Source organism: Acipenser ruthenus, chromosome 16, assembly GCF_902713425.1.
Source record: "Acipenser ruthenus chromosome 16, fAciRut3.2 maternal haplotype, whole genome shotgun sequence".
Classification (NCBI taxonomy): Eukaryota; Metazoa; Chordata; class Actinopteri; order Acipenseriformes; family Acipenseridae; genus Acipenser; species Acipenser ruthenus.
In genome coordinates, this window is record NC_081204.1 from 13,068,370 (window position 1) to 13,094,079 (window position 25,710).

The 25,710-nt window shown below is 38.6% G+C and overlaps 1 protein-coding gene across 3 annotated transcripts in view; it reads left to right on the forward strand.

Moving 5' to 3' along the window:
• The window catches only part of LOC117411888 (transmembrane and coiled-coil domains protein 1), a 42,822-nt gene that overhangs the window by 3,350 nt on the left and 13,762 nt on the right, over positions 1 to 25,710 (forward strand). For 2 of the 3 annotated variants that reach the window (XM_058988857.1, XM_058988858.1), the window contains 2 exons: positions 4,860 to 4,903; positions 5,994 to 6,241. In XM_058988857.1, coding sequence (XP_058844840.1) covers positions 6,005 to 6,241 — 237 coding nt within the window. In that variant the 5' untranslated portion in view covers positions 4,860 to 4,903; positions 5,994 to 6,004. Of the gene's footprint in view, positions 1 to 4,859; positions 4,904 to 5,993; positions 6,242 to 13,649; positions 13,988 to 25,710 lie in introns of those variants that run through there. The other variant, XM_034019706.3, reaches the window with a different exon arrangement.

Sequence of the window (25,710 nt, forward strand, 5' to 3'; positions counted from 1 at the left end):
TATATAAAGTGCTCTGGCTTGGTTCAGCTACCCAATGTCATGTGCAGCAGCTTTAAGACAGATGTGTCTCTCCCCTTGCTCTTAGTTCTATAATGTTCACTACACCTGCCCTTGTTGTCAACTGCATTACCTCACAAAGCACCTTGGCACATTTCAGGTACTTCAACGCTCTACTTCTGATCAGCTTCATAAAGTAGCATAAAGGAATGAAGTTGACACTGGTTGGGTTTACATGCATTTGAAAATCGACTCTACAGTCATGACTGTGAGACGTTGTCACGCGAATACATCGTGAAACAGCAAAAGGACGTTCTTTTGGCAGCGCAACTTTAAGGGCAGGGTCAATTGCTTTCTCACGATAAAAATAGCTGTAAAAACCCATGTAAACCGGAGCAGGAATCGTGCTTGTGGCTCACAAGGTTTCAGCAGTCAAGATCTCGTTCCTCTGACTTAATCTCATGTAATCTCACAGACAGACACACACAATTATATAAAACACATCAGTTACTGGTAAAAGCAGTGACTGGTACTCAAATGCAAGCCCATGCTTGAGTTCTTTTAAAGAAAATAAATGGCAAACATTTAGAATGTCCATTTTACTTTTTTTCTGAAGAAAATATGGGTTGAGGAAGTGTCTTAAAAAGAAAATGCTCAGACTCCTACAATGCCTGAAACTCAAACAGACTGATAACATCAGAACGTGCCACTCCCTGTGTGTGTGCACATGATCAGTACAGTGTTTGTCAGCCATGAGACACAATGACCTTTGACAGTACTGGCACTAGGGATGGGCCAGAATAACATTTCCACGGTATGACCGTCAAAAAAAAAATACAGTGGTAATCTTAATATAGTAGATCATGCAAGTTATAAAACAAAGGCTTACAAAAAATGGAGAAATACTGTAATACTGTAAATTACTTAAATTACTGTCATTCACCAAAAATCACACTTCCTTTCACGGAATGATTTCAACTTTTATATAATACTACGCCAGAAAGCTGAAAAAAGTGATAGCAATTTAACTTTTATTTTTTTCTAGAGACAGTTAGAATTTTAAAACTTTAAATGAACACCCAATATATACAATATGTTCTACTATTATTATTATTATTATTATTAAGATCTATCATTTGCTCAAAACAAGGTAGAGCTGCAGTATAAAATAAATAAGTAAATAAATATATAATATAGTAAGTAAAATGAGTTGTTTATTTTTGGCACGGGATAGATAAAATATGTATAGCAACATCATTAAAAATGTATTTTACTACTAAGACATGTTATTGGATTAATATCTACAGTTCACATAACATTGCACATGTTAGCTTCCAATGGTGTTACTAATGCACATGTGGAATTTGTACAAAAAAAAAGAAAAATCTTGTCTTACCTAAAAAAGTTGAAGTACTGTAAATAACAACAAGTAGACTATCCCACTGCAGTCACTCCTCTCTGCTATTGAGACATTTAAATTTATATTCTGTATCGTTGACGGTTTCCTTCAAAACCGTTCTCAAAATACAGTATAATCCGTTCACAAAAAAGATCCTTCTCAGACACTTTGCTGAGGCTGCAAGTGTCATTGCTTGATTTAGTGGCATGTTTGCAGTAGAACGGCGGTCATGGTGGTGATTGATAGCAAGGTAGAAGTGGGTGGAATATTCAGCTTGAGACTAGGTGAGAAAGCGGAGTAGTACCGAGACTTGATTTTACAAGATGTCGAATAAAAAGGTGTTCATATGGAAATGGCCTTTTCCTTTTTTTTCAATTCCAATTCATTTTTAAAATCAATTCCCAATTCTAATTCCTTTGAAGGACTTGGAGTTAGAACTGGAAATTGATATTTTAGAGACATAATAATTGTCGTGATTGCTCCACTGCTTTCATTTTGAAGCCAATTGAATTGACTAACAGTGACTTCAGTTTAAGTAATGTGTTGCCACTGTGAGAAGATCATTTGAATACTGCCATTTACAAATGTGATCAATTATGTGTTGGAGTGGAATGGTGCAATTAGTTAGATTAAAGCATAGTAAAAGAAAGCAGTGAGGAGAATTACTACTCTGATTAATTGAAGTTGATTTAGCTGGCAGTATATAAGATGTTAGTGTTGATGGTGAGGTCATACATCTCCTGTGATTTGTTTTGTGACACACATCAATATTGTAAACAATCAAGTATGCCAGCCACTCCTAAGGCTACAAAACTGGCAGATGTGGACAACTTTTTGGCCCCTACTAGCAACTGGCAAACTGCAATACAAGTCATCCTACCAGAAGAGGCACATGAAGGTAAGTTAATCATGTTAATAAGCTGACGTTTGTGTTAATTATTCAGCAGCGAATGAGTAAGAGAGAGATAATTGAGTGTGCTTCCAGAAGTTTTTTGTATTGTAATTTGTATTGACCGTTGTGTTTGTGTATTTTCAGACAAAGCATACTTCTATTGAGCTGATCAACACACCACCCTCATGATCTGACCACACTCAGCCACCTGCCTTCTCCTTTACTGTAACCACAAAGTGACCTCATACATCTCTCTATGGATAATGCTGCCTTCTGTGAGCTTATGGCCACTGCCAAGCCCTGCTACACCTTGCCCAGCGTACACATCTCAACTACACACTTCCCCCTCAGCGCTCTGCAGCAGGCCCAGGATATGTGTCTCACCATTGACCATTTGGAGTAGTAGGGATATGCGTTCCTTCATCGGGATATCTGGCCTTTACATCTTGGATTATACCATGCATAAGGCTGTATTTTTTCACAGATTTCTTGATTTCTGTAATATTTTGATCACTTAAAAATACAGCAAATGTTTACCTTATTGATGCAGTACCTGTTATACTGCATTTAGGAACCTGGCAGCCAGTTTAGTTTGCTTCCGGTAAATGCTTGAACACACTGCATAGAGCTGCACAATTTCTTTACAATGTCTTCAATGAAAAAGACACCAGCTGCATCAAATATCAAAAATATTTGTGCTTGATCGCCCTGTCCGGTAGAAGGAGGGCACATTTCATGTGTCTGTTGTTATTTTTACATGCATTTATTTATTTATTTATTTTTAATTTGTTTGAGAATTCACAGATGGTGAAAATAGGAGGTCTTTAAAAGGTGGGCTTGAAAAACAATATATTATACAATTTAGCATTAACTGTTTTTCAGGTAAGCATTTATGTATTTAATAGCTCGAGATAATGTGACAATGCTATTTTTTCTGCTTTAATACATATGTTTAATCATGAATTATTTTGAAATATCTATTTTTAGATTGTGAAATAAGCAGACAATATTTACCACCGGTACCAGGAGACCATTGCCTGGTACAACCTTGCCCACCACATCTCGACCATGGTCATTGACAATGCAGCCAATATGCTGAAGACCTTGCTCAGGAGGAGGATGAGCTTAAAGCAGAGGGTGAAGAAATGACTGTCACCGATGAATCTGATTACCTTCCCCCTGAACGCAGCTCCTGTTTTGCTCACGCTCTGCAATTAGCGGTTAAGGATGTGCTTCAGAAGGCTGGTCAGATATGCACTGCCATCTCTAAGGTCGCCAGCTTCATTTCACATGTTAGGAAATCCACTACTGCCACAGAGATCCTGAAGTCCTCTCTGATGCTTGTCCTGTGCTTCATGCTGGAACAGCTATGTTCTCTTCTCCATGTACCAGTCTCCGTATTGCATCAGCTTGACTTCCCAGGCAAGCTCACACCATATGAGATGAAGATAGCTACTGAGCTCTGTGATATCCTGCAGCCCTTTGAAGGTGCCACTGAAAGTCCAGGGGGAGAAAGTCATCACCTCCAGTATGGTAATCATTTGTGTTCGAGGTGTGTCATCGACTCCAATGTCTTAGATATACCTACACCTATAAACTTGTTGCCACACTGCAGGCTGCTGTGGAGAAGAGGCTTGCACTTTGAGTCCCTGGAGAACTTCAGACTTGCCACCACCCTAGAGCCTTGCTTCAAGTTAGACTGATGCACTGAGGAAGAGGTTCTGGGTAAGAGCAGCAAAACATCAGTTATCAAGCCTCCTACACCCTCCAGTGAGTGGTCACCTCCATCTCCATCTCCACTTGCAAAGTGAAGGAATCTCACAGAATTCATGAGCAGCAGGAAGTTAGCCCCAATTTCAACACCAACTCCCCACTCTCCACCCAGAGGTTCAAGACTACCTCGCTCAGGCAACTGTTGCAGATGACTCTGAGCCACTCACTTTCTGGAAGGATAACAGACACAGGTACCCTTGCCCAGCTGGCCTGCAAGTACTTGACGATAACTGCTTCATCAGCACCTGCTGAGAGACTTTATAGTATCGCATGGAAAATCTTCCACCCAGAAAGGTGTAACCTGGCAGAATTTGAAAAGCTCTTGATGATTTGTTGTAACAGCAAGTTGAATTAATTTGGTAAATCTGTATAGGAATTGTGTAATTGCAAGTTGTACATGGGTTTGACAAGTTGTATATACAGTATGTTTGCTCAATAAAGCCTATGTCGTAAAAGGAATTGGAATTGGAATTGATTAAAAAGGAAATGGAAATTGGAATTGATTTTACTAACGATGGTTAATGACTGTGTGGCGCATTTCTCAAAAAATTGTTTTCCTGACTGGTGATTGCCAACATTGGTACAATATTCAATGTAGTGTAGTTCTTGGCAATCCTGAGCCAGAAACCTATTTTTGAGGGTAAAATGAAGAGAAAATATCATCCCCAGTAATTCCGCATTGGTAGTAAGTGGATCATATTTGGGGTACCACATTCATATCTCTTGCATATATCTTTTATTTATATACACACACTGTACCTTTGTTTTAATGTTTTTTTTCCCCATTTGTTTTGACAGTGAACCTTGAGTGGTTGGACATGCTAGACTGAGGTGAGCCGATGGTAGGTATCTTATGTACAATTTTCCATGTCAGACTGTAGAACCATTAGAAATCTTTACTTAGACCTAACCTGTTTGCTGCCTAAATGCATTCATTCCTTTCGCCTTACTCAGTCTAAGCTTCACTTGTAAAATACTGAATTCGGCATATCCTAGTCAGTGCTTCCATGTGCATCCCTCTACCCCCTTTGCACGCTCCATTTGCATGTTCGACACCCGTAGTTGTCACGCAGTGTCCCTTCTTAGCTGTGTCACTACGGCATTCCGTCACTAAACTGCACCAAGCTTCGTATAGAGACAGTCAAGCCCTTTGCAAACCTGCCAGACGTGTCTCTGTTTACTTACACAGCTTGATTGACAGGCTTTGAAGGTAGTGCCTTTCATTGGTGTTGCATCTGTCACTTTCTCACAGACCCACATTCCCTGATCACCTGCACAGAGGTTTTTGTTTTTAACAGTGCAAGCAGTGGTTATGGCTTGGAACCTTGATGCCTAGAGCTACTACTTCAACTTCATGTATAATATTCATTATGTTTCCCTGCTTGATCAGGGGTTGGAATAGCTTGCTGATGCCCATATTAAACAGTAACTGTTTATTACTGTTCTGAACTGATTCAGACTTTCACGTAATTAAAGGGTACATCAGCACTACATGAAAAATAAAACATAAACTATCCCACCTTGCTGTTCTGAATGTATTTGGTCATTGTATAATAATCCGCATGCACCCAAACACCTGCATAATGCCACACTGTTATGTCCAAAATCACTGTTCTCAAGCATCTCGTCTGAGCCAAAAAACATGACTTCCACATGTACCCTCACATGTGCTTTGAAACGTGCCACCGCATGCCCAGTGAAGCGTTGTATAAGCTATATTACCTCCGTGTGGAAACATGGGGTTTTGCTGTATGGGGAACCATTTCACTGCCACGTTGTTTTAATCTCTGGCCAAATCATCACTACAGATCACAATTATTATTCTGGCTGTGAAATGTTCAAATAAAGTATTGGGGTCTGAGTCGTTTTTAGAGCCCCAGCCCCCTTCCTGAAGCTGTGTTGTCCCTTAAACTTCCGCCGCCCGTCCTACAGCTCTGAACCACATGCTGCAGCAGATCCAAGGGGCTCCCATGATGAAGCGAGGGACCAGCCTGCAGAGCCGGCGGAGCAGCAAGACCACGAGCGAGCCACCGAAGGGGAGCCCGCAGATCCACAGGCGCTTCTCCCAGGAATTGACGCTTTGTGGTCGCCCCCGCTCATCCTCCACTACAGACGCCCCCTGTAGCTCTCCATTGGCTGAGGTGACCAACTGCTACCTGCCCTGCGAGGAGGCAGAGCAAGTAAGTGACGGCAGGTTTCTAACCTACAGTACATGGATGACAAAGGAAAATGGTTCAACAGAAGTTTGTGCGCCCTGTATGGTCGTTGACTGGATTGTTTTATTATTGCCTGCTGTGTATGTCTATATAATATGTCTTACTTTTTACATCCAGTCTTACATTATCTAGTGAACTGCTTATCCAGTTGTGGATGCTTGTTAAGAACATTCTTTAGCACTAGCTATTCAGGGTATAACTTGTGCTAAGCTGTGTTATGTAATACAGCAAGTGGTATCAAAAGTATGTAACTAGCAAATATCCCAGAGGACACCGACCTACCTCTAGTAAATCTTAAAATCATAGTTTATCCATCTCTCTTGTCATATTACGTGATTGTGTTTAAACTACAAACAGATGATTAATGATTCTTTTAAAATGAAACAAACTACCATACAAACAGAAGCAGTCGTCTCTAGTGACTACTGAACTGATGCTTTCTAATAATTTTTTTATAATTACTGGGAGTAATTATATATTACAATACTGTGAGTAATTATATATTACATTACCGTGAGTAATTATATATTACACTACTGTGAGTAAATATTACATTTTAAAATGGGTTGGGAGATATCTGCATCCTGATTGGCTGATAGGCATTCCAAGCAATTGAATTATTATAGTACAACCAACGGGTAAAAACAAGTCCCAGAAACTAAGACTTTTTACAAAAAAATATTATTGCGCCGAGCGTTTTAAGAATGTTTAAAAAAATGTTTTTGAATTGTTCGCCATTTTTCCCCCAATAAAAGATCAGGAAAAAAATGAAACCGTGAGTACTACAAGACACCTTTCTCTCAGTACTGCTGAAACACTTAAAAAGTAACTGCTTGGGCTGTGTCAGTTTTTAATGATTGCTCAGCACAAACAAAACATAATATGGACTGGAAAACTGCACCAAAGACTGAAATAAACACAGAAGTTTCTTTGCTGAAGTGATAACATCAGCTGGCACACAGTATTCAGTTAGCAGCTACACAAACTTGCGAGCTGGCCTGAATCGTTTTTTTTTAATTTTCCAGTGGAATGAGCTATATAGACCTAATTTCAGATACCCACTTTAAAAGAGCTTACACGCGACAACAAAAAGACAAGTCACAACATCACCCTGCTGTATCCCAAACAGGCTTAAACAAACTTAAGACATCAGTACTCAGGATGCAGATATCTCTCAACCCATTTTCTAAGGTAGTTTAAGAAGCTATTGGGCACCAGCTGAGAAAGACAGGAAGTCCTGGAGTTACAGCCTCTCGAGTACCGTCAACTCGTAAACAAAAGGTACAAAACGTTACTTCTGCATTGGCCACTTGAAACTCGCCTGTTTACAGATTAAAAGGCGACAATTTGTTTTTAATTGAAAGCGCTTTGGAGATTATACACACACCATAACCTAATTTAAAAGTTTAACTGGCTTTAAATTGAAATGTGTCAGTTCACTGAGACCTTAAAGGAAAATTATTCGGAATATATATATGTTGGGCTTGCACCAGACGTAACGCTTGGAATTTAGACCGAAAAGTTTAATTTTTGATTTGTCTGACCACAAAACCATTTTCCACATGTCTGCAGTATCATCTACATGCTTTTTCGCAAACTCCATACGTGCTTTAAGATGAGGCTTTTTGAGTAATGGCTTCTTTCTTGCCACCCGTCCATACAGGCCAGCTTTGTGTAGGGACCGGCTTATTGTTGATATGTGAACACTGACTCCCATCTCAGACACAGAACTTTGCAGATCTCTCAAAGTGACTGTTGGCTTCAGAGTGACATCCCAAACCAGTGTCCTGCTTGCCTGGCTGCTCAGTTTTGGAGGGCGACCTGATCTGGGTAGTGTCTGGGTGGTATGATGCATCTTCCACTTCTTAATGATGGACTTCACTGTGCTGAGAGGGATAATCAGCGCCTTTGAAATGTTCTTGTACCCTTCTCCTGCATCTCTACCACTTTATCCCTGACTTGTTTCGAAAGCTCCTTGGTTGTCATGATTGCTTTTTTGGATCACTATGTGAGGTGTAGCTTGAAAGTCTTTACCTGAGGGAAATTATCTTCAAGTTAAACCACTTTGAGTACACACAGTCTGAAACCATTTCACTAATTTTGTGACCTTTCAAACAAATTATTTGCACTTGAGCTGATTTGGGGCTGCAGTAGCAAAGGGGTTGAATACTTATGCAACTGAGATTAATCTGTTTTTCTCTATAAATCTGACTTATTTATATTCTATATGCATTTTTAACTTTATCAATGTGGAGTAGTTTGTGTAGATTCGACATGTAAAGTCTAATTTGAAAGCGTCGTGGAGTATGCTCAGGTGCCAACAAAATATGAAAACTTTGCAGGGGGGTGAATACTTTTGCAAACCTGTGTGTGTGTGTGTGTGTGTGTGTATATATATGAATATGAGGTGCTCGGAATATCAGTTACGTTGGAAAACATCTAATATTAAACTTCAGTGTGTAATACTGCATTAATTTATGTAAATATATATTTTTTTACATTTAATATCCTGCTGTTTTTTTTTGTTTTTTTTTTTAGAGTATATTATACAGGCCATCATCTTTGCAGCAATGTTCACAAGTTCAAATTATTACGTTTTTGAACTTGGGCTACAAGGCCTTGAATTGTAAACGAGTCTCTCTGTACCAGGCACCAGCAGTCACTCTCCAATAAAACACACACCAGTAAACAATGCCATTTACTGAATTAACTGTTGCATATCCTGCATGTACACTCTTTGAACTACTCTTTAGCCTCCTGTCTGAAGTCCTATGCACAACAGGCACAGTATTGTATGGATTCCACTACTTTTGGACTCTGGTCTTGCAGTACTATAAAACATGAAATGTTTGCAAGGAGGATATTTTCACAAATTTTACAGTTTCTTATATTTGTATATTTTTTATTCATATACAGTTTTTTATAGTTCATGTGGTGACACAACTCTGCAGCAGGTATACTGGCCTATACCACAGAGTACACTGTGTTGGAATTCCTCTGGCTTGAAGTAACATTACACATGAACTAAGACACTTTACTCACGTTCTGAGCCACCCTACCTGGCGGCTTTGTCCTGGTCTATTTGCATGTATATTATTATTATTATTTATTTCTTAGCAGACGCCCTTATCCAGGGCGACATACTATTATTACTAAATATCACAGTACAAAGTATCACATTACAAAATATCACAGTATAAAGTATCACATTTCAGAATATCATATTACAGATAAGAGCAGTTGTAAAGTACAATAAAATCAATAGCAAAAGATCTGAAGTGAAGAGACCATTTACATATATTGATTTGTCTAAGAAGGGATCATTTTTTTATTTTTTTGTTTTTAATTCCACTGTGAAATACTGACATGAGGGGAGGGGATTAGCATTTTATACTTTGTTTTCAATGTTGTCGTCTCCAGGGGGTAAATCTGATGGCCTCCTTTGCTTTGTGTCCAAAGATGGCTGTCATGTGCGGTCATTTGACTTCTTGGTTTTCGGATGATAAAAATTAGTAAAAAAACAGTCCTTAACAAAACATTCATTAAAACAGTGCTGAAGGGGGCTCCCGAGTGGCGCCTCCAGTAAGCACGCTCCGCGTGGAGTGCAGGATGCTCCCTATAGTCTGGACGACGACGGTTCGAGTCCAGGCTATTGCTTTGCTGACCGAGGACAGGAGCTCCCAGGGGGCGGTGCTCAATTGGCCGAGCGCCACCCTGGGAATGAGGGCTAGGTCGGCCAGGGTGTCCTCGGCTCACCACGCACCAGCGACCCCTGTGGTATGGCCGGGCGCCTGCAGGCTTGCTGCATGGTGAGTCTGCAGTGTTTTAAAGAAGCGGGCGGCTGACGACACACACTTCGGAGGACAGCGTGTGTTTGTCTTCACCCCTCCCGAGTCAGCGCAGGGGTGGTAGTGTTGGGCTGAGCCTAAAAATAATTGCACATTGCTATATTGGGGAGAAAACAATACAAATAATTGGCGACCACTAAATTAAAAAAAATAAATAAATAAATAAAAACAGTGCTGAAGGTTTTGTGACTAGGCCCATAAAACTGTATTCTAGGATTGTCAAGGTCGGGGGTCTTGGTGAGCAGCGCAGCCTTTCGTTTTTTTCTTCTCGAGTCAGGGCCAAAGTAGAAGTTTACTGGTAACTCGTGGAGTCTGGGTTTTTATGCAGACTTGGTTAAGATCGTGGGTGTTCTGCCCTGTCTTACGGAATTTATACACACTCATAATAGTTAAGCAGGAAAACCTTTTAAAAGTATATACAGACGTGCTCAAATTTGTTGGCACCCCTCCACAAAAATCGAAGAATGCACAATTTTCTCTGAAATAACTTGAAACTGACTAAAGTAATTGGCATCCACCATTGTTTATTCCATATTTAATAGAAATCAGACTTTGCTTTTGATTTTTTAATCAACATAATATTGTAAATAATAAAACAAATGAAAATGGCATGGACAAAAATGATGGGACCGCTAACCTAATATTTTGTTGCACAACCTTTAGAGGCAATCACTGCAATCAAACGTTTTCTGTAGCTCTCAATGAGACTTCTGCACCTGTTAACAGGTAGTTTGGCCCACTCTTCCTGAGCAAACTGCTCCAGCTGTCTCAGGTTTGATGGGTGCCTTCTCCAGACTGCAAGTTTCAGCTCTTTCCATAGATGTTCGATAGGATTCAGATCAGGACTCATAGAAGGCCACTTCAGAATAGTCCAATGTTTTGTTCTTATCCATTCTTGGGTGCTTTTAGCTGTGTGTTTTGGGTCATTATCCTGTTGGAGGACCCATGACCTGCGACTGAGACAGAGCTTTCTGACACTGGGCAGTACGTTTCGCTCCAGAATGCCTTGATAGTCTTGAGATTTCATTGTGCCCTGCACAGATTCAAGGCACCCTGTGCCAGGCGCAGCAAAGCAGCCCCAAAACATAACCGAGCCTCCTCCATGTTTCACTGTAAGTATGGTGTTCTTTTCTTTGAAAGCTTCATTTTTTCGTCTGTGAACATAGAGCTGATGTGACTTGCCAAAAAGCTCCAGTTTTGACTCATCTGTCCAAAGGACATTCTCCCAGAAGGATTGTGGCTTGTCAATATGCATTTTAGCAAATTCCAGTCTGGCTGCTTTATGTTTTTCTTTCAAAAGTGGAGTCCTCCTGGGTCTTCTTCCATGGAGCCCATCTTTCGCTCAAAAAGCGACAGATGGTGCGATCAGAAACTGACGTACCTTCACTTTGGAGTTCAGCTTGTATCTCTTTGGCAGTTATCCTTGGTTCTTTTTCTACCATTCGCACTATCCTTCTGTTCAATCTGGGGTCGATTTTCCTCTTGCGGCTGCGCCCAGGGAGGTTGGCTACAGTTCCATGGACCTTAAACTTCTTAATAATATTTGCAACTGTTGTCACAGGAACATCAAGCTGCTTGGAGATGGTCTTGTAGCCTTTACCTTTACCATGCTTGTCTATTATTTTCTTTCTGATCTCCTCAGACAACTCTCTCCTTTGCTTTCTCTGGTCCATGTTCAGTGTGGTGCACACAATGATACCAAACAGCACAGTGACTACTTTTCTCCATTTAAATAGGCTGAATGACTGATTACAAGATTGGAGACATGTGTGATACTAATTAAAGAAACTAATTAGTTTGAAATATCACTATAATCCAATTATCTATTATCTTTTCTAAGGGGTACCAACAAATGTGTCCAGGCCATTTTAGAATATCTTTGTAGAATCAGCAATAATTCATCTCTCTTCATAGCTTCTTTGCTTTATTCTATGACATACCAAAGGCATGCAAGTATACATGATAAAATAGCTTTTAATTTCATCACTTTTCAGGAGGAATGAAGCATTATTTCAATGAGCTGTAAGGGTACCAACAAATTTGAGCACGTCTGTAACTGTTGCTACAGGTATGTGTTGTATCTTATCTCTGTTACGTTCCCCAGAAGAAATGTTCTTTCTTTAGGCACTAAACATGTTGGGGTACGTACTTGGTTAAGGTTGTAAACAGCTTCTTTTTTGTCTAGGTGACCTGCTGACTGTTATATTCTGTGTTTGTCAGGGATATTGATTTTAAATCAAGATGATGTGAAAACATTCTCAATTTGTGGTTTTCTTTGTCCTATTCCTATAAGCACTATTTGTAACCTGTTATTCATACTTCCACAAGGGGTCGTCCATTGCCTGTCTTGTTTGATTAGCAATCACAAGCTTGGAATCGACATTCTTTAATGTCAATTTGCATTTGATTTTGCAGTGGAGGCGTTACTGTGAGATCTGTATCGCCTGACTCAGCGTCTCTCTCTCTCTCTCTGCATGGGGCCTTTCTTTATTACTTAAAGGAATGTAGAGATCTGCAGTGGATTCCTGCTAAATAAAGCTATATGATCTACAGGCCTCGTATGGGAATGGATAAAAAAATCTCTTCTAGTCTTTATATGGGGACATACAGTGGCTTTTCCACATTTTATTGTGTTACAACGTGGAATCAAAATGGATTTAATTAGGAGTTTTTGCCACTGATCAACACAAAAAAGTCCATAATGTCAAAGTGAAAAATAAAATCTACAAATTGTTCTAAATTAATTACAAATACAAAACAGAAAATAATTGATTGCATAAGTATTTTAACTGCTTCTTCGTGCATCTACAGTTGCACTTTCTTGCTAGTTTTACACTGTTAAAATGGGCTTTTCATCCCACTTCAGACCAGTATTGTAGTGATTGTCAGTCACTATTCATTAAATTAACCTGCATTAGTTTTAAACATATAGATTCCGGAAACATTGCACACATTAAAATTACACTCATGTACCTAAAATCAGTACTAGAGAATGAAGAATGCTGTATTATTAAAATATTTCAACCAATTTAATTCAATACAGTATTCTTCTCTTCAGGCTAATTTTGAGTTTCAAATACAGTTGTGTCAGACTGGCATTATAACTTGAATGATGAATTTTTTTATTTCTGGTGCAGTCTTTACCAGATTTGTTTGGAGGCGTGTGTGCGTGTGTGTGTGTGTGTGTGTGTGTGTGTGTGTGTGTGTGTGTGTGTGTGTGTGTGTGTGTGTGTGTGTGTGTGTGTGTGTGTGTGTGTGTGTGTGTGTGTGTGTGTGTGTGTGTGTGTGTGTGTGTGTGTGTGTGTGTGTGTGTGTGTGTGTGTGTGTGTGTGTGTGTGTGTGTGTGTGATTTAGATTCAGTTAAGGTTCTTATCTCTTGCCTGTTGTGATGCCCCGCCCTTGTGCTCTGAAAAGAGAAAGGAGTCTCTCTTTCTCTTGCTCTCTCTCTCTCGATCTCTCTCTCTGTCTCTCTCTCTCCCTCAGACACAGAGAGGATCAGGTGGCTGTAGCTCCAGCAGCCTCTGAAGGCTAATAGCATGAAGAAGAGGAGGGGTGGTAGACCTAGTCAGCACAGATCCCCCTCCCCAACCAAACATCACAGCTGACTCACAGGAAGTGTTAACATGACCAAGCCTTTCTAAGCATTAGCACGCTGTGGGATCCTTGCTGCATGTGAAAATCAGAAGATAAAGCAGATAGCTGGGGCAGTTGCTTTTCATTAAGATCATGTAGGAGCACTGAGACTGACTGACTGTCTGACAGGGTGCTGTCTATCAAGGGTTAACATTGCTGTTGCTTTGTCTGAAAGATAATAAAAGTGACAATGGTACAGCGCTTCAGTCTGAGGAGGCAGTTTTCTAAGGTGGGTGTGTGTGTGTGTGTGTGTGTGTGTGTGTGTGTGTGTGTGTGTGTCAGTCCTGTGTCAGTCTCTTAACACAAAGGGGAAGTAGATACTTCCTTCCTCTCCCTCTTTCTTTCCCTGTCTTTGTTCATTTCCAGACACACTGGTCCAGTCTTGTTGGCAGCTTTCTTTATGATTAGGGCAGGTGGTTTAACTGTACAAGCATCTTAGGCACTGTGGCTTCCTTGTCCTAATGTGATTGTAATTAACTGTACCTGCTGCCTCTCTCTCTAGTGACTGCTGCACAGCAGAAAACGTTTGCGTTTATATTACAGATAGCAAGCCGGAATTATTCTTGATTGCCAAATTGTTCCTGAATGAATTGTGTGCATTTTAGTTTTTTTAGTTTTTATTTTGCTAAAAGCAGATCCTTACCTAATATAAATATTGGTAGAATTTAAAACAATTCCAAGTGGAATTCAGATTTGACCTTGTTTAAAAAAAATAAAATAAAAAAAGAAGTCAGCCCTTTGTTTCAACTAATACATGTGAATTCCATCTTAAATCTGATGTCTGTTTCAGTATTACTGATTTTACCAAATAATAAATGCTCCTTTTAAGATAACTGGTTTGTTCTGTTGTCGGGCTTTGTGAAAAGAACAAAAGAATAAACTAGGTTTGGTACCAGAAGTTAAAGGTTGTAATCCTTGCTGTGTTAAAAGTCCATATGGTGTTTTATATATAAAACAAATACTGAGGTAGTAAAGACAGCCAGTAGTTTGTAGGCATGTGGTTTGTGGTTTTGGTTTGCTGGCTCAGTTTTGCATGTTTTTGCAGCAGTGAGCTATTGTTACCCTTGTGATGCAATGCATAGCTGTGTACCTAGCGATTTAAAGTGTGTATTCTAGTTCCAGCTCAGCAGCATTTGCATGTTGGTATCCCTCAATTGGTTTTCATTATGCAGTATTTCTACAGAGATGACTGAATCTATAAAAATACTATTAAAGGCTATTTAAGTCAGACCAGGTCGGGAAACTAAAGTCAAACATTGTTTTTGCCCTGGGGTTAGGTGGGTTTACATGGTATGCCAGCGTTTCCCAACCTTATCTAATGAATAAACACAGTAGAAGGAAGGTGGGACTAGGCATCTTTTCTCAAAAGTTGCACCTTTCTGACATGCTTTGAGTGTGTACATGACAAGTGATGTGTATTCATTAAAAAAAAAAACAATAAATCATTTAGTTCATGACTTCAGCCTTACCTTGTTTACATGCAATACTCTAACAGCATGTGTTTAATCCTGACATTTGTTGTTATTTTTTATTTACATTTATTTAGTTTTATCTGCCTTTATTGCCTTCATTTTAACAAAAAGAAAGCGTGCTGAGCTTCCTGTTTCATCCAGAGCTTCCACCGAATGTTGAAATAGTGTTGCATTGCTTTGTCAAGGCCGGTCAACTCCCATCAATCCCAAGCCTTTTATTAAAGTCAAGGTTTCTGCAAAGTTGACTGTTGGCATAAGACATGCATTGCAGGGATTCTATAGCTACATAAGATGAATACAGAAGTGATATTTAATTCAAGCAATAGTAATAGGTTTGAAGAGAGAATGCTGTTTTTTCAATTAACTGTGATAAACAAACACTAGCTTTCAAGACATCAAACGTCTCTTCAAGGGTATGTGGCAATCTTAAGAAATAGGTGTTACTGTTTATCTGCCTAATGAATTGTCAGATGCTGTGTGGATCTGTAAATCTTAGTTAATCTAATACACTGTAAAATATCTATCATCAATATCGCCTAGATTTAACACAGCAAAAAAACAAAGTTAAAACAAATGATACAATAATACCTTTTACTACTTTTGTTAACAAGCTTAAAATACAGTATAGGTAACCTGTTAATCTATAAAATATTATTGCAAATAATGTAAGGTACAGATTATTGCATTAATCTTAGTTTGGGGCTAAACACAAATTTAAAAAATATATAATTTGTGCTTTTGGTGTGGCATGGGTCACTGTCCAGCAATAATGTTATTGTTTCATTTTTAAACTTGCATGTCTGCATTTTGCTTTGTAATGTGGTTAGCAGCTGTGCTTTAAAGCAGGCTCAGTGTGATTTGTATGTATGCAGAACAGAGATCAAAAGTAATCCAATTGTGCAAATGAGTTCTCTACAAGAAACGGATCTGTCATGTTACTGTTACTGTAACTGAACTAACTTTTTAACTGGCATGTCGATGGCAAATATTGCTCGGGTAGTATTTCTACATTCAAGCTAATGTTCTGATCATGGTAAAGACTAAAGGACATATTCATGAAACATAACACAATGATGAAACAGTTGCTGCTGCTGAATCATTGGGCTCCTTTCTTGTTCTGTTCCATTCAGTTTGATCTGTTTTGTTTTTCACTGCACTTCCTACTTTAGCCCTTATTTATCATGAGAGCTGGTTTAGAATTTGTGTAGACACTGACATGCCCCCCACCACACACACTTGGCACAATTACAACATAATCTCTTTGGACAATAAGTGCACTGTACAGAGCATGTGGGTAGCTGGAGTCCCATTTTACATTATCATCAGAACACAGATTTAATCAGTGAATGCCCATTATTCCATTGTTGTAACAGTAGTTTGTAACCCTCTGTAGAATATTATATTGCAAACCCGCCTCAAAAGCCCGTACAGTAGCTCCCAGTTGCTGGGTTAACTGTTTTTTTATTGGCACAAGGATTGAATTTATATTGTTAACCATGGAAAACATTGTTATTACTAAAACTAACTAAATTGGTCCCAGGACATTGTCGTTCTGTATCTTAAAGGATCCTATTGATTTCAGCATTGGTAACCTAGTCCATACACTCTTAAGCTTTCACTTTAAGAGACAAAAAAAAAAGTATATTAGTTGCAGTGGAAACGGATAGGAGGATTGAAAAGCATCCATCTGCCTTTAACACGAAAGACCTCCATGTTTGCACATTATCAGAACAAGTTAATTATTAACTGGGGGCATTGCCTCAGTAAACAGACCGCACAGTGGATGCTTTCTGTAGCCTTGTTTAATTGATAACACCTAATGTGTTGGGCTGTATTGTGCTGTCCTCATGGAAATAGCTTATCCAGCAACAGATGCAGTCCTGTTTATACATGAAAGGTGCAATAATTCAGTGTGTCCTTAGCAACAAATGAGCCATTAAAAATAATTAGAGCAAATGTCTGTTTATCTTGATGTGGAAATTACTGAACTGTGTCACCTTTTTACACAAAGAAGTTGTTTTAAACCAAAAACAGATTATAATTGGATTAAATGCATTACAATCTTAAAAGGAGCTGACAGTTAACCTAAACTAATACTTCAATACTTCAAGTGCAGTAAAGAAAGCAGGACCAGAGGACACAATTGGGAATGCAATAGATATAGACAGAGGGAAGGAGACACTTCTTCACACAGAGTGCAATAGATAACTGTGATGCAATTTTTATCTGTGGCTGTAGTATAACTACATGACTATAATGGCATGTTTCGCTGTAGAACTGTGAGAGTATGGAATGGGATGCCTAGTCATGATGTTGAGAGAGAATCACTTGGATCCTTTAAGACTCAACTTTTGGGTATTTGTGGCACTAGAGAGAGGAGTATAGATTAGTTAGAAATAAGCTTTTTATGAGGTATTTTACTTAAGTGTATGGGGTCCCTTAAACAAGTTTATAATAGTAAAAGCATTGCAAAGTTTAGTAAAGCATAAGAAAGCCCAGAGAGGTTAAAGTAACATGGCAACTGGTTAATGATGTTAAATGAATACAATAACCATGGGAAACCTGCCAGATTATTGTGTAGATTTATTGTGGTAATGGGTACAGGAGCTGTTGCACATCAGTGCCTTACCTGTGAGCTGATGTAGATTCAGTGCTTGAGCCAACACATCCTGCTAGCATCTGATTTAAGGGGCATTGTAAAGCACACTGCATTCATTAATAACGTTTCTGAATATATACAATTCATAATGTGCATCACATCATTAACAATGTTATGCATGTACTTTTCTTATTCATCTTCCAGATGAAGCACTAGTTCTACCCAGTGCAGTTAGAAAACCACAAGCTGGTTTTTTAAGTGGTTAAACACTGCTGCTCAAGCGTGAGAAAGTTCAGCCTCTATGCAGAGCAGCATTATCTTCAATCATGTGTTCTATATTTCGCATGCAGCAAAGAGAGCAGTAGTTAGTGCACAGGGCTACCGGTTTAAATAGCCTATGTTAGAGCTCACCATATTGCAGCCCCTGTTCATTCACAACACATAAATAAAATGGCTCTAATGCTTAACACTGAAAGCTTAGTAATCAATCTGGCAGGACTCCAGGCAGTTTCCCTGCTAATCTTGATGCCTTTCCTCAGAGGATGTGTCATTCTCAGTCCTGCCTTCTCATTGGTGGAATCAGTGGCTTGATATTGGGTGCCACAAATCGCTTCCATAAGTGACTTGTCCCCAGCCAAGACTTCAGTTAAAAGGCTATGATGCTAACCAAACTGATGGGGGGCATATTTTAATTATTCGCAATGAACCCAAAGCTAATGGGGTCCTAACAGTGAAACCTACTGTAGTTGTGGAAGGATGGGAAAATAAATAAAACTGGTGTAAAAATCACCATGGTGTTTTCAGCATTAAAAATAACAGCATTTAAATGAATTGTTTTCACAGGCTGACGTATTTATGTGTATTTCTACGTGTGGAACAAGAGTCTGGGATGTGATGTCTAGGAAGGAAGTTGCAGTCAGCTGTGCCCTCAGTGCGGCTTTTTGACCTGTGATACTTCCTGTTCTTTGGCACTGCTTGTTCAAATGACTCGAAACCCTGTTTTCACTGTACCACATTGCACATACCGCTGCAGACATATCTTGTTTCCTGTTGTTTATAAATGCTGTATGCTTTTAAAATGGTTTACATACTGAATCCCAGACTAACACCTGCTCACCCATAAATGTATCAAGGCTTTGTAGCTGTGTCTGAAATACAATTTTTGCATATGGGTCGTTTCATATCAAATTATTGCAGACACCTACGGATGGTGCCTGTTCATCTGTAGGTCACACTTTTAGCAAAATTAATTTTTGGGACCATGCACTTCACAAACATTAAACAATTCAACTTTCGGGGAATTTATTTTGATTCACTTGTACTGTAGTTTTGCAGCTTAGCTTTGAAATATAACATTTGAAGTCAATTGATACTTAGACATGTAATGGCTTCAAAGTCCCAGGCTCCTAAAATCTAACTACTGTGTCAGAGATCTGGAAGTATTGAAATAAGACACTCTAGTTTACTATTCCTTATTAATAAATTACATAAGGGTGATTCAGATTACATCGATCAATTTGTTTTATATTTTTATGATTTTCCTTTAAGTAAATTATTCAGATTTACTTTCTGCTTTAAAATACTTGCAAGCACAAGAAAATCATCTGATTTGCCCCAAGGTTACAAAGTGAGCTATTGGCTGAGCAGTTCTAACGTCTTCCTTCTTCTCTGCTCCACCTACCAGGACCCTCTGCTCCCCTCGCTGTGTACTTTGAGCATCACAAGGCTCCTCCAAGCTTCAGACTGCAGGAACATGTCCGTTTCCTTCACAGAAATACAGAGTGACTAATAGAATTAGTAACGTATTAGCATGATTATACTAAATGTATTTAAGGTCACTGACAGCTTCTACTGGTGCTTTGTGCATTAGAATCTGGAAGTTATTTTCATAGACAGTGCATTCAATCACCATACAAAGAGCTAGTTTTTACCTGTTATTAAAAAAATTAAACATCATGTCAACTTTGCCTTCATTTGAGAGACATTTTTCAGACCCATAATTCCTGATGCTGTAGATTCTACTGGGGTCCTCCTACTGGATTTCACAAGGAGTCCTTTGTTTGGTAGACCCTGCCAGGAGGAACATTGGTTGAGGACCAATTTGTGCTCATTTTCTCTAACCACTACATGCAATGAATTCAATCAGCCACACCAAGGTTTGGTCTTGTGCTTCTTGTTTACTGCTAATATCAACACCTGCTTCATTATTTCACAATGCAATTGTGTTTTGTTTTTCCTGTGCTGTAATGAACAACCTTGTGCGTTTTAGAAACAAAGCAAATACATTGAATTAAAGCATTTGAAACGTATGTTACAGATATTGTCAGTGACACATTGCGGATAAATTAACCCAAAACAGAACTAAGCACTAATAGTGTGATGTAGCTGGCGAAATTGGATTTAAAAACGATGGCAAGGAACCTGGTAAAAGAGTTTAGTTCATTGTGCTGATGTGTACATACTTCTAGGATGGGGTGAGACCAATTAAATTATAGTAGCTTTAATGTTGTTGCTGTTTTGACTTCTCCACTGTAATAATATCTGCAGTTTTCTCTATATTGTGGCACCTATAGAGACAGCCTCAGATTGTTACAGTTCCTCAGTGTTTTAGTATGGGTGCAGGCTTCACTACACGGTCTCTAGGAAAATATACATGCAACAATCAGAGAGCATTAGGAGAAATAGGTATTGAAACTGGATTGGCACAATCAAAAACAAAATTGAATCTGCTCTGTTTATTGCATGAATTGGCTTTTGTCTAAGTCTAAGCTAAGTCTGTTGAATTGGGCCCTTTCTTCTCGCTGCCAGGTCAATTCCAGTAATTTCCCAGCAGTAAATGTGTTAATCACTGCTATTTCTTCTTCATATAACTTTGATTACATTTGTAACCTTATGATTTAGCAACTTGCTTTTTATCAACTTTCTTACTTAGCAAGCTACTAAAAAAAATGCTGAAGTTTTAAAAAAAATGTGGATGCCATCCACAGACACCCACACAACACTAAATCATTGCTAAATAGTGCTTATGGGTTGCACACACAGTACTGCACATGTCCACATAGTGAGCTGCCTGGTCCTGAATGAAGTTTTTTAAGTGTAGTTTAAACTTGTGAGGATTATGCACTCTACACTGAAACCTTTTATTTTCCCAGAGCTGATCCATACCCTAATCTGCACCTAAGAAGATCAGCAGTATTGTTATGAAAACAAAGTTGCATAAAAGAAATGCTTAGCTAGATGTGCTTAGTTTGGTTATGCAGTTGCCTCTTTTGTAGACAAAGCTTTGGAACTTGCTTGATCCCCTTTTGATTTCCTGGTAATAAAAGAACAGCTTATGAGAGCTAATTCCCAGCATTTCAGTACAGTACTGTGTCACAACATTCCTTTACGTTCTCATTCACATAACGTGTCCTTCTTAACCCAATGTGCCATGGCCATGGACTCAGCAAAGTAGTCCCATACCCCTGAAATGCATGTTGTCAGGGGTCACAGCAACCATTATATTACACATTTTAACAGAGTAGCACGGTCTTCTGGCAGTCAGATGCAGTTATTATTGTCTTTTATATAGCACCTTTAAAAACTACTTTAACCCAGAGCTTGAACTTTTCTATTTACTTTTTAGGAGTGCCCAATAATGCAACACATACCTGTTTTGAGTCATCTCGAGTTCTTCATTGAGACGTCATGAAACCACTTTATTTTGCAAGTTTCATTCTTTGCTACTAATGTTACAACTTGCATTCAATGTATGGTGTGTTTCAGGTCATCTGCATTAATACTGCCTAAATGACAGAGGTGAACAATGCTGAGTCCACGAGCCGCCTTATCAGCATAAACCCTTATTCGTTATTAAACATTAGCCCCAAAGGTCCTTATTGGAGAACTGTGCCTATAAGGACGGTTATAACATACACCGTTTAACACAGCTGATCAGTTACGAAGAATAATATGAAAGTGACAAAGGATACATGCATAAAAGGTGTTTTAGTAATCTTCAACAGCATCTTCTGACATAATTGATCTACTTCTAGTGTTTATGAAATAATGTATTTACATATTAATAGCTCATTTCTAAATGTACTGTCTAAGAAATTGGAAATTAAAAAAAAATTATTAAGAGCTAGCTTAAGTAGCTATGCTTATTAGAAGGCTAAGGAGGAAGCCGTATGAAGAGAAGGTTTACACAGGCTGTTCAGCAACTGATCCAAGAAGGTGGAATGTACTTCAGCAATCTGCACAGCCAGACAGAATGCAGTCTGAGCTTTGCAAAGGGAAAACAGTGTTTTGGTGCCACCTACTGGATACATTGCCAAATTAAACCTTTTAATGGATACCAATGTACATTCGGTAGATTTAGGTCATCTACTGTTTCATTACAGTGACAACATTTCATCTGACAGCTCTAATTTAGTATATACAGCTGTGGGGATATGTATATTACTGACATGCTGGGTTGATCAGCATGGCATTTCAAGCCCTCCATTCTTAAGACAGGAGTAATGTATAAGCTGCAGTTGTACACTTTCCTCTTTCAGTCCGTATTAAAATCACCTGATGTCATTATTGGTGACTAATCCTACAGTAGCCCTTTGTTCAGGGTACACAGCCAGGAGCACGTTAGTTATTTATCCAGGCAGTGATGCTCTGCATCTGCTGGACTAATGGAGGTTGTCACAATATTGAACATCATACACTGTACTACGTTATGGGATACCAATGCTGGCCTTGTCTGCAGAATAATACTATAAATCATTTTATTTATTTTTTTATGGACTAGAAGCATCAAATTTACAGAATACACAATAATGAACCCGCCAGCAAATAAATATATAAGTTTTATTCACACAGATTTTTTCCTTCTTCCTTTACCAAAGAATGTAGGTCCAAATCATTATTTTTCATTGAGTTAAATATCCTTAATAGGCTTGCCGGTCCTATAGGATCATTAAAACATCTAGAGGTTTCAGGTAACTTTCTAAAGGATTATTCTGTTTAATATAATAATCTTAATGGACTGTGGTCCTTCCTGATGTGCGCTCCAGTGTGTCAGGTGTAATCAGCCCACGTGAACTGAGAGCAGGCACTGGAGCAAAGACCCACCCAAAACAATGCATTCAAATAAGATATAACAGATATAGCTGGACAAACTATGATCAAGGTCAATGTCTAGCATGTCTATTGGGAAGGAATGCCAGCACTGGGCAGTTCAGCATCTCTTGCTTTCAACTTGTGTTTCCTGTGAAAATGTATAGGTGTTTTTTTATCATTTCCGATAAATCACAAGTATAAATAAAATGTATATACTGTAGGTTTGATTTAATTTATTTAAATTATACCATACAATAAATATCTCTCAAGGTCAGAAAAGTGTAATTCAATTAGCCAAAACAAGGAAACAGAAAGGAACACTTTTCTTATTTCATTATTCAAAACATTACCCAGACCATAGTCAACCTTGGGGACATGTTTCATCAAATGCTGAAGAATCATAACGTTGAATGAACCTATCATTAAATAACTCATTGCAAATAGAGCAAATTGTGTTGTATGTATTTTACATGTCACATTCTAGATGACCAGTTGAGCTTGGCACTGCACACAGAATGGCTGCTTTACTCTACAGCTCTGCAGACTGGCATGTTGGGATCACAGAGAGCACAGTCTCTTCCATTGTGCTGGCTAAGCTGCTCCTTTCGTCTCTTGAACTGCCACATTTTATTAATGAGGTACAGTGTGTCTGGATCCGGTCCCTACTGACCCCCAAGTCTAACTCCAAAATGGAATTTTACTGGGCTCTTCAGAATGATTCATACAGTTGCTTTTGAGATGTCCTGTTCTATCGACAACAAGCACAGCTCCAATGCAGCAAAACAAATAGAAACAAACAGATGCCATTACCTGCTGGTCTAGCCTTAAGCAGCTGAATCTCTGTCTTGTGAGTAACATTCTCTTTTATGAATGTTATTGCATGCTGTAGCTATTTATATACCTTAAGACCATCAGGATATCTATATAAATCTTTAATTTGAACGATGATGGTTTTTACATCCTAAGGATATGCTATTGTATCTAATCAACTCCACCATTAGAAAGACAGTTCTGGTACGGTATACGGATCACTGAGAGGCAGTGATGTTTGAGGACATTCATATACAACATAGCCATGATAAATTTATAAAAGTTAACAAAATTACAGATTTGCACAGTATTTTGAACACAGCAGCTTTGGTCTTTCTACAAAACAAAAATGCTTTCTGATTTCTGGTGCTAAGCATTCAATATTTTCTGCTTCTTTTACCCCACTGATACTGCAATAGATAACTGTGATGCAATTTCTATCTGTGGCTGTAGTATAACTACATGGCTATAATGGCATGCTTAGCTGTAAAACTGTATAGCTGAGGGTATATTTACATGGTTTGAGTCGGATTTGTGCTGTTGAATGGCTTTCTGTGCCCCGATTGGCTAAAATGACCTAGAGTGTTGTTTAAATACCAATATCTTGATGAACCCTCATCCAATTGTCATAAAACTTTATAGGGCTCGTCACGTTGTCTAAGATGAGTTCTGAATTGGATCCTCCTTTGAACGAGTATTGAGGGTATCATAAGACATATGTTGGTACTTACCCCAGATATATATTGGGAACTGCTCTTCATTTGTTTTGAAAAATATTAGCACTTGCACAGGGTAAATGTATGTTGTTTTTTTTTAAATTAATAATTACTGGTTAAGGCCAATCTTCAAAACTGTTTTGAGCAAAATTAGCTGGCTGTACTCATAATTATATTTTCAATAAAATATGTACTACATTCTCAAAATAAATAAGTACAATAAATAAATAAAATGCTGCATACCTTACAAATTATTGAACTAAAGCTGTAAGTGCATGAAAATATATCATTTTTCAAAATATTTTTATTGCCCTGTATACTGTAAAAAAAAAAAAAAAATCACTGAAAGGTTTGGTAGCTGTAAAACACCCAGAATGCCACAGCCAGGCGCTATCCCCTTCAATTTTAACTGCAAATTGATTTTATAATTGACGAGTTATGACTATTTATGTTTTTGTCTTTGTTGGCTACTGCCCTTGTATACTTCCTATACTTGGCTTAATGTATTTGTTAGGGTTAGCTAACAACTCCTTATAAGATTTTAAAGACGTCAATCCTGTCGTCCCTAATTCTTTGTTCCAGGCTAAAAAGATTCAGTTATTTCAGCCAATCCTCATAAGCACGTTCCTTTAAACCCCGGGATTAGCCTGGTTGTTCTTTGTTGGAATATCTACAGGGCCACAATGTCCCTTTGGTACTGTACTGCGCAGAATTGGACAGTCTCACCATTGCATTATACAGCTTCATCATAGCCTCCTTAGATTTGTGCTCTACATACTCAAGCATTGTGTTTGCCTTCTTGGTTGCTGACAGCAGTGAGTCTGTTACACCAAGGACTTTCTCTTGATCAGAATGTTCTAAACATAGTTTTCAAACAAGCTACTATATATAATCTATTCTGTATGTGATAGGTGTATCTATATACAGTATGTAGTGCTATAAGCCTATGAACACATTGTAATCGTGTGGTTTATTTTAATTAAGGGAGTGTGTTTATGAGCATGTGTAACAGCTCTCCCATACCACAGCCCCCAACCCCTCCAAAAAAAAAAACTTTGTTCACCTCGTTGCGGCCCCCTGGAACTTTCTCTGATAACAGGGCATTCATGCGTTACTTATTACTTGTGTGAAAGGGTTTTTACAGCATCCTCTCCCCCAGGAGCAATGGAGGATTGGGAGTTTATAGTTCTATAATACGACCTAAACTCATTTCACAGCTTCTTGTTTTGAACAATTCTAATTTATGTGTCGGTATAAGAACATA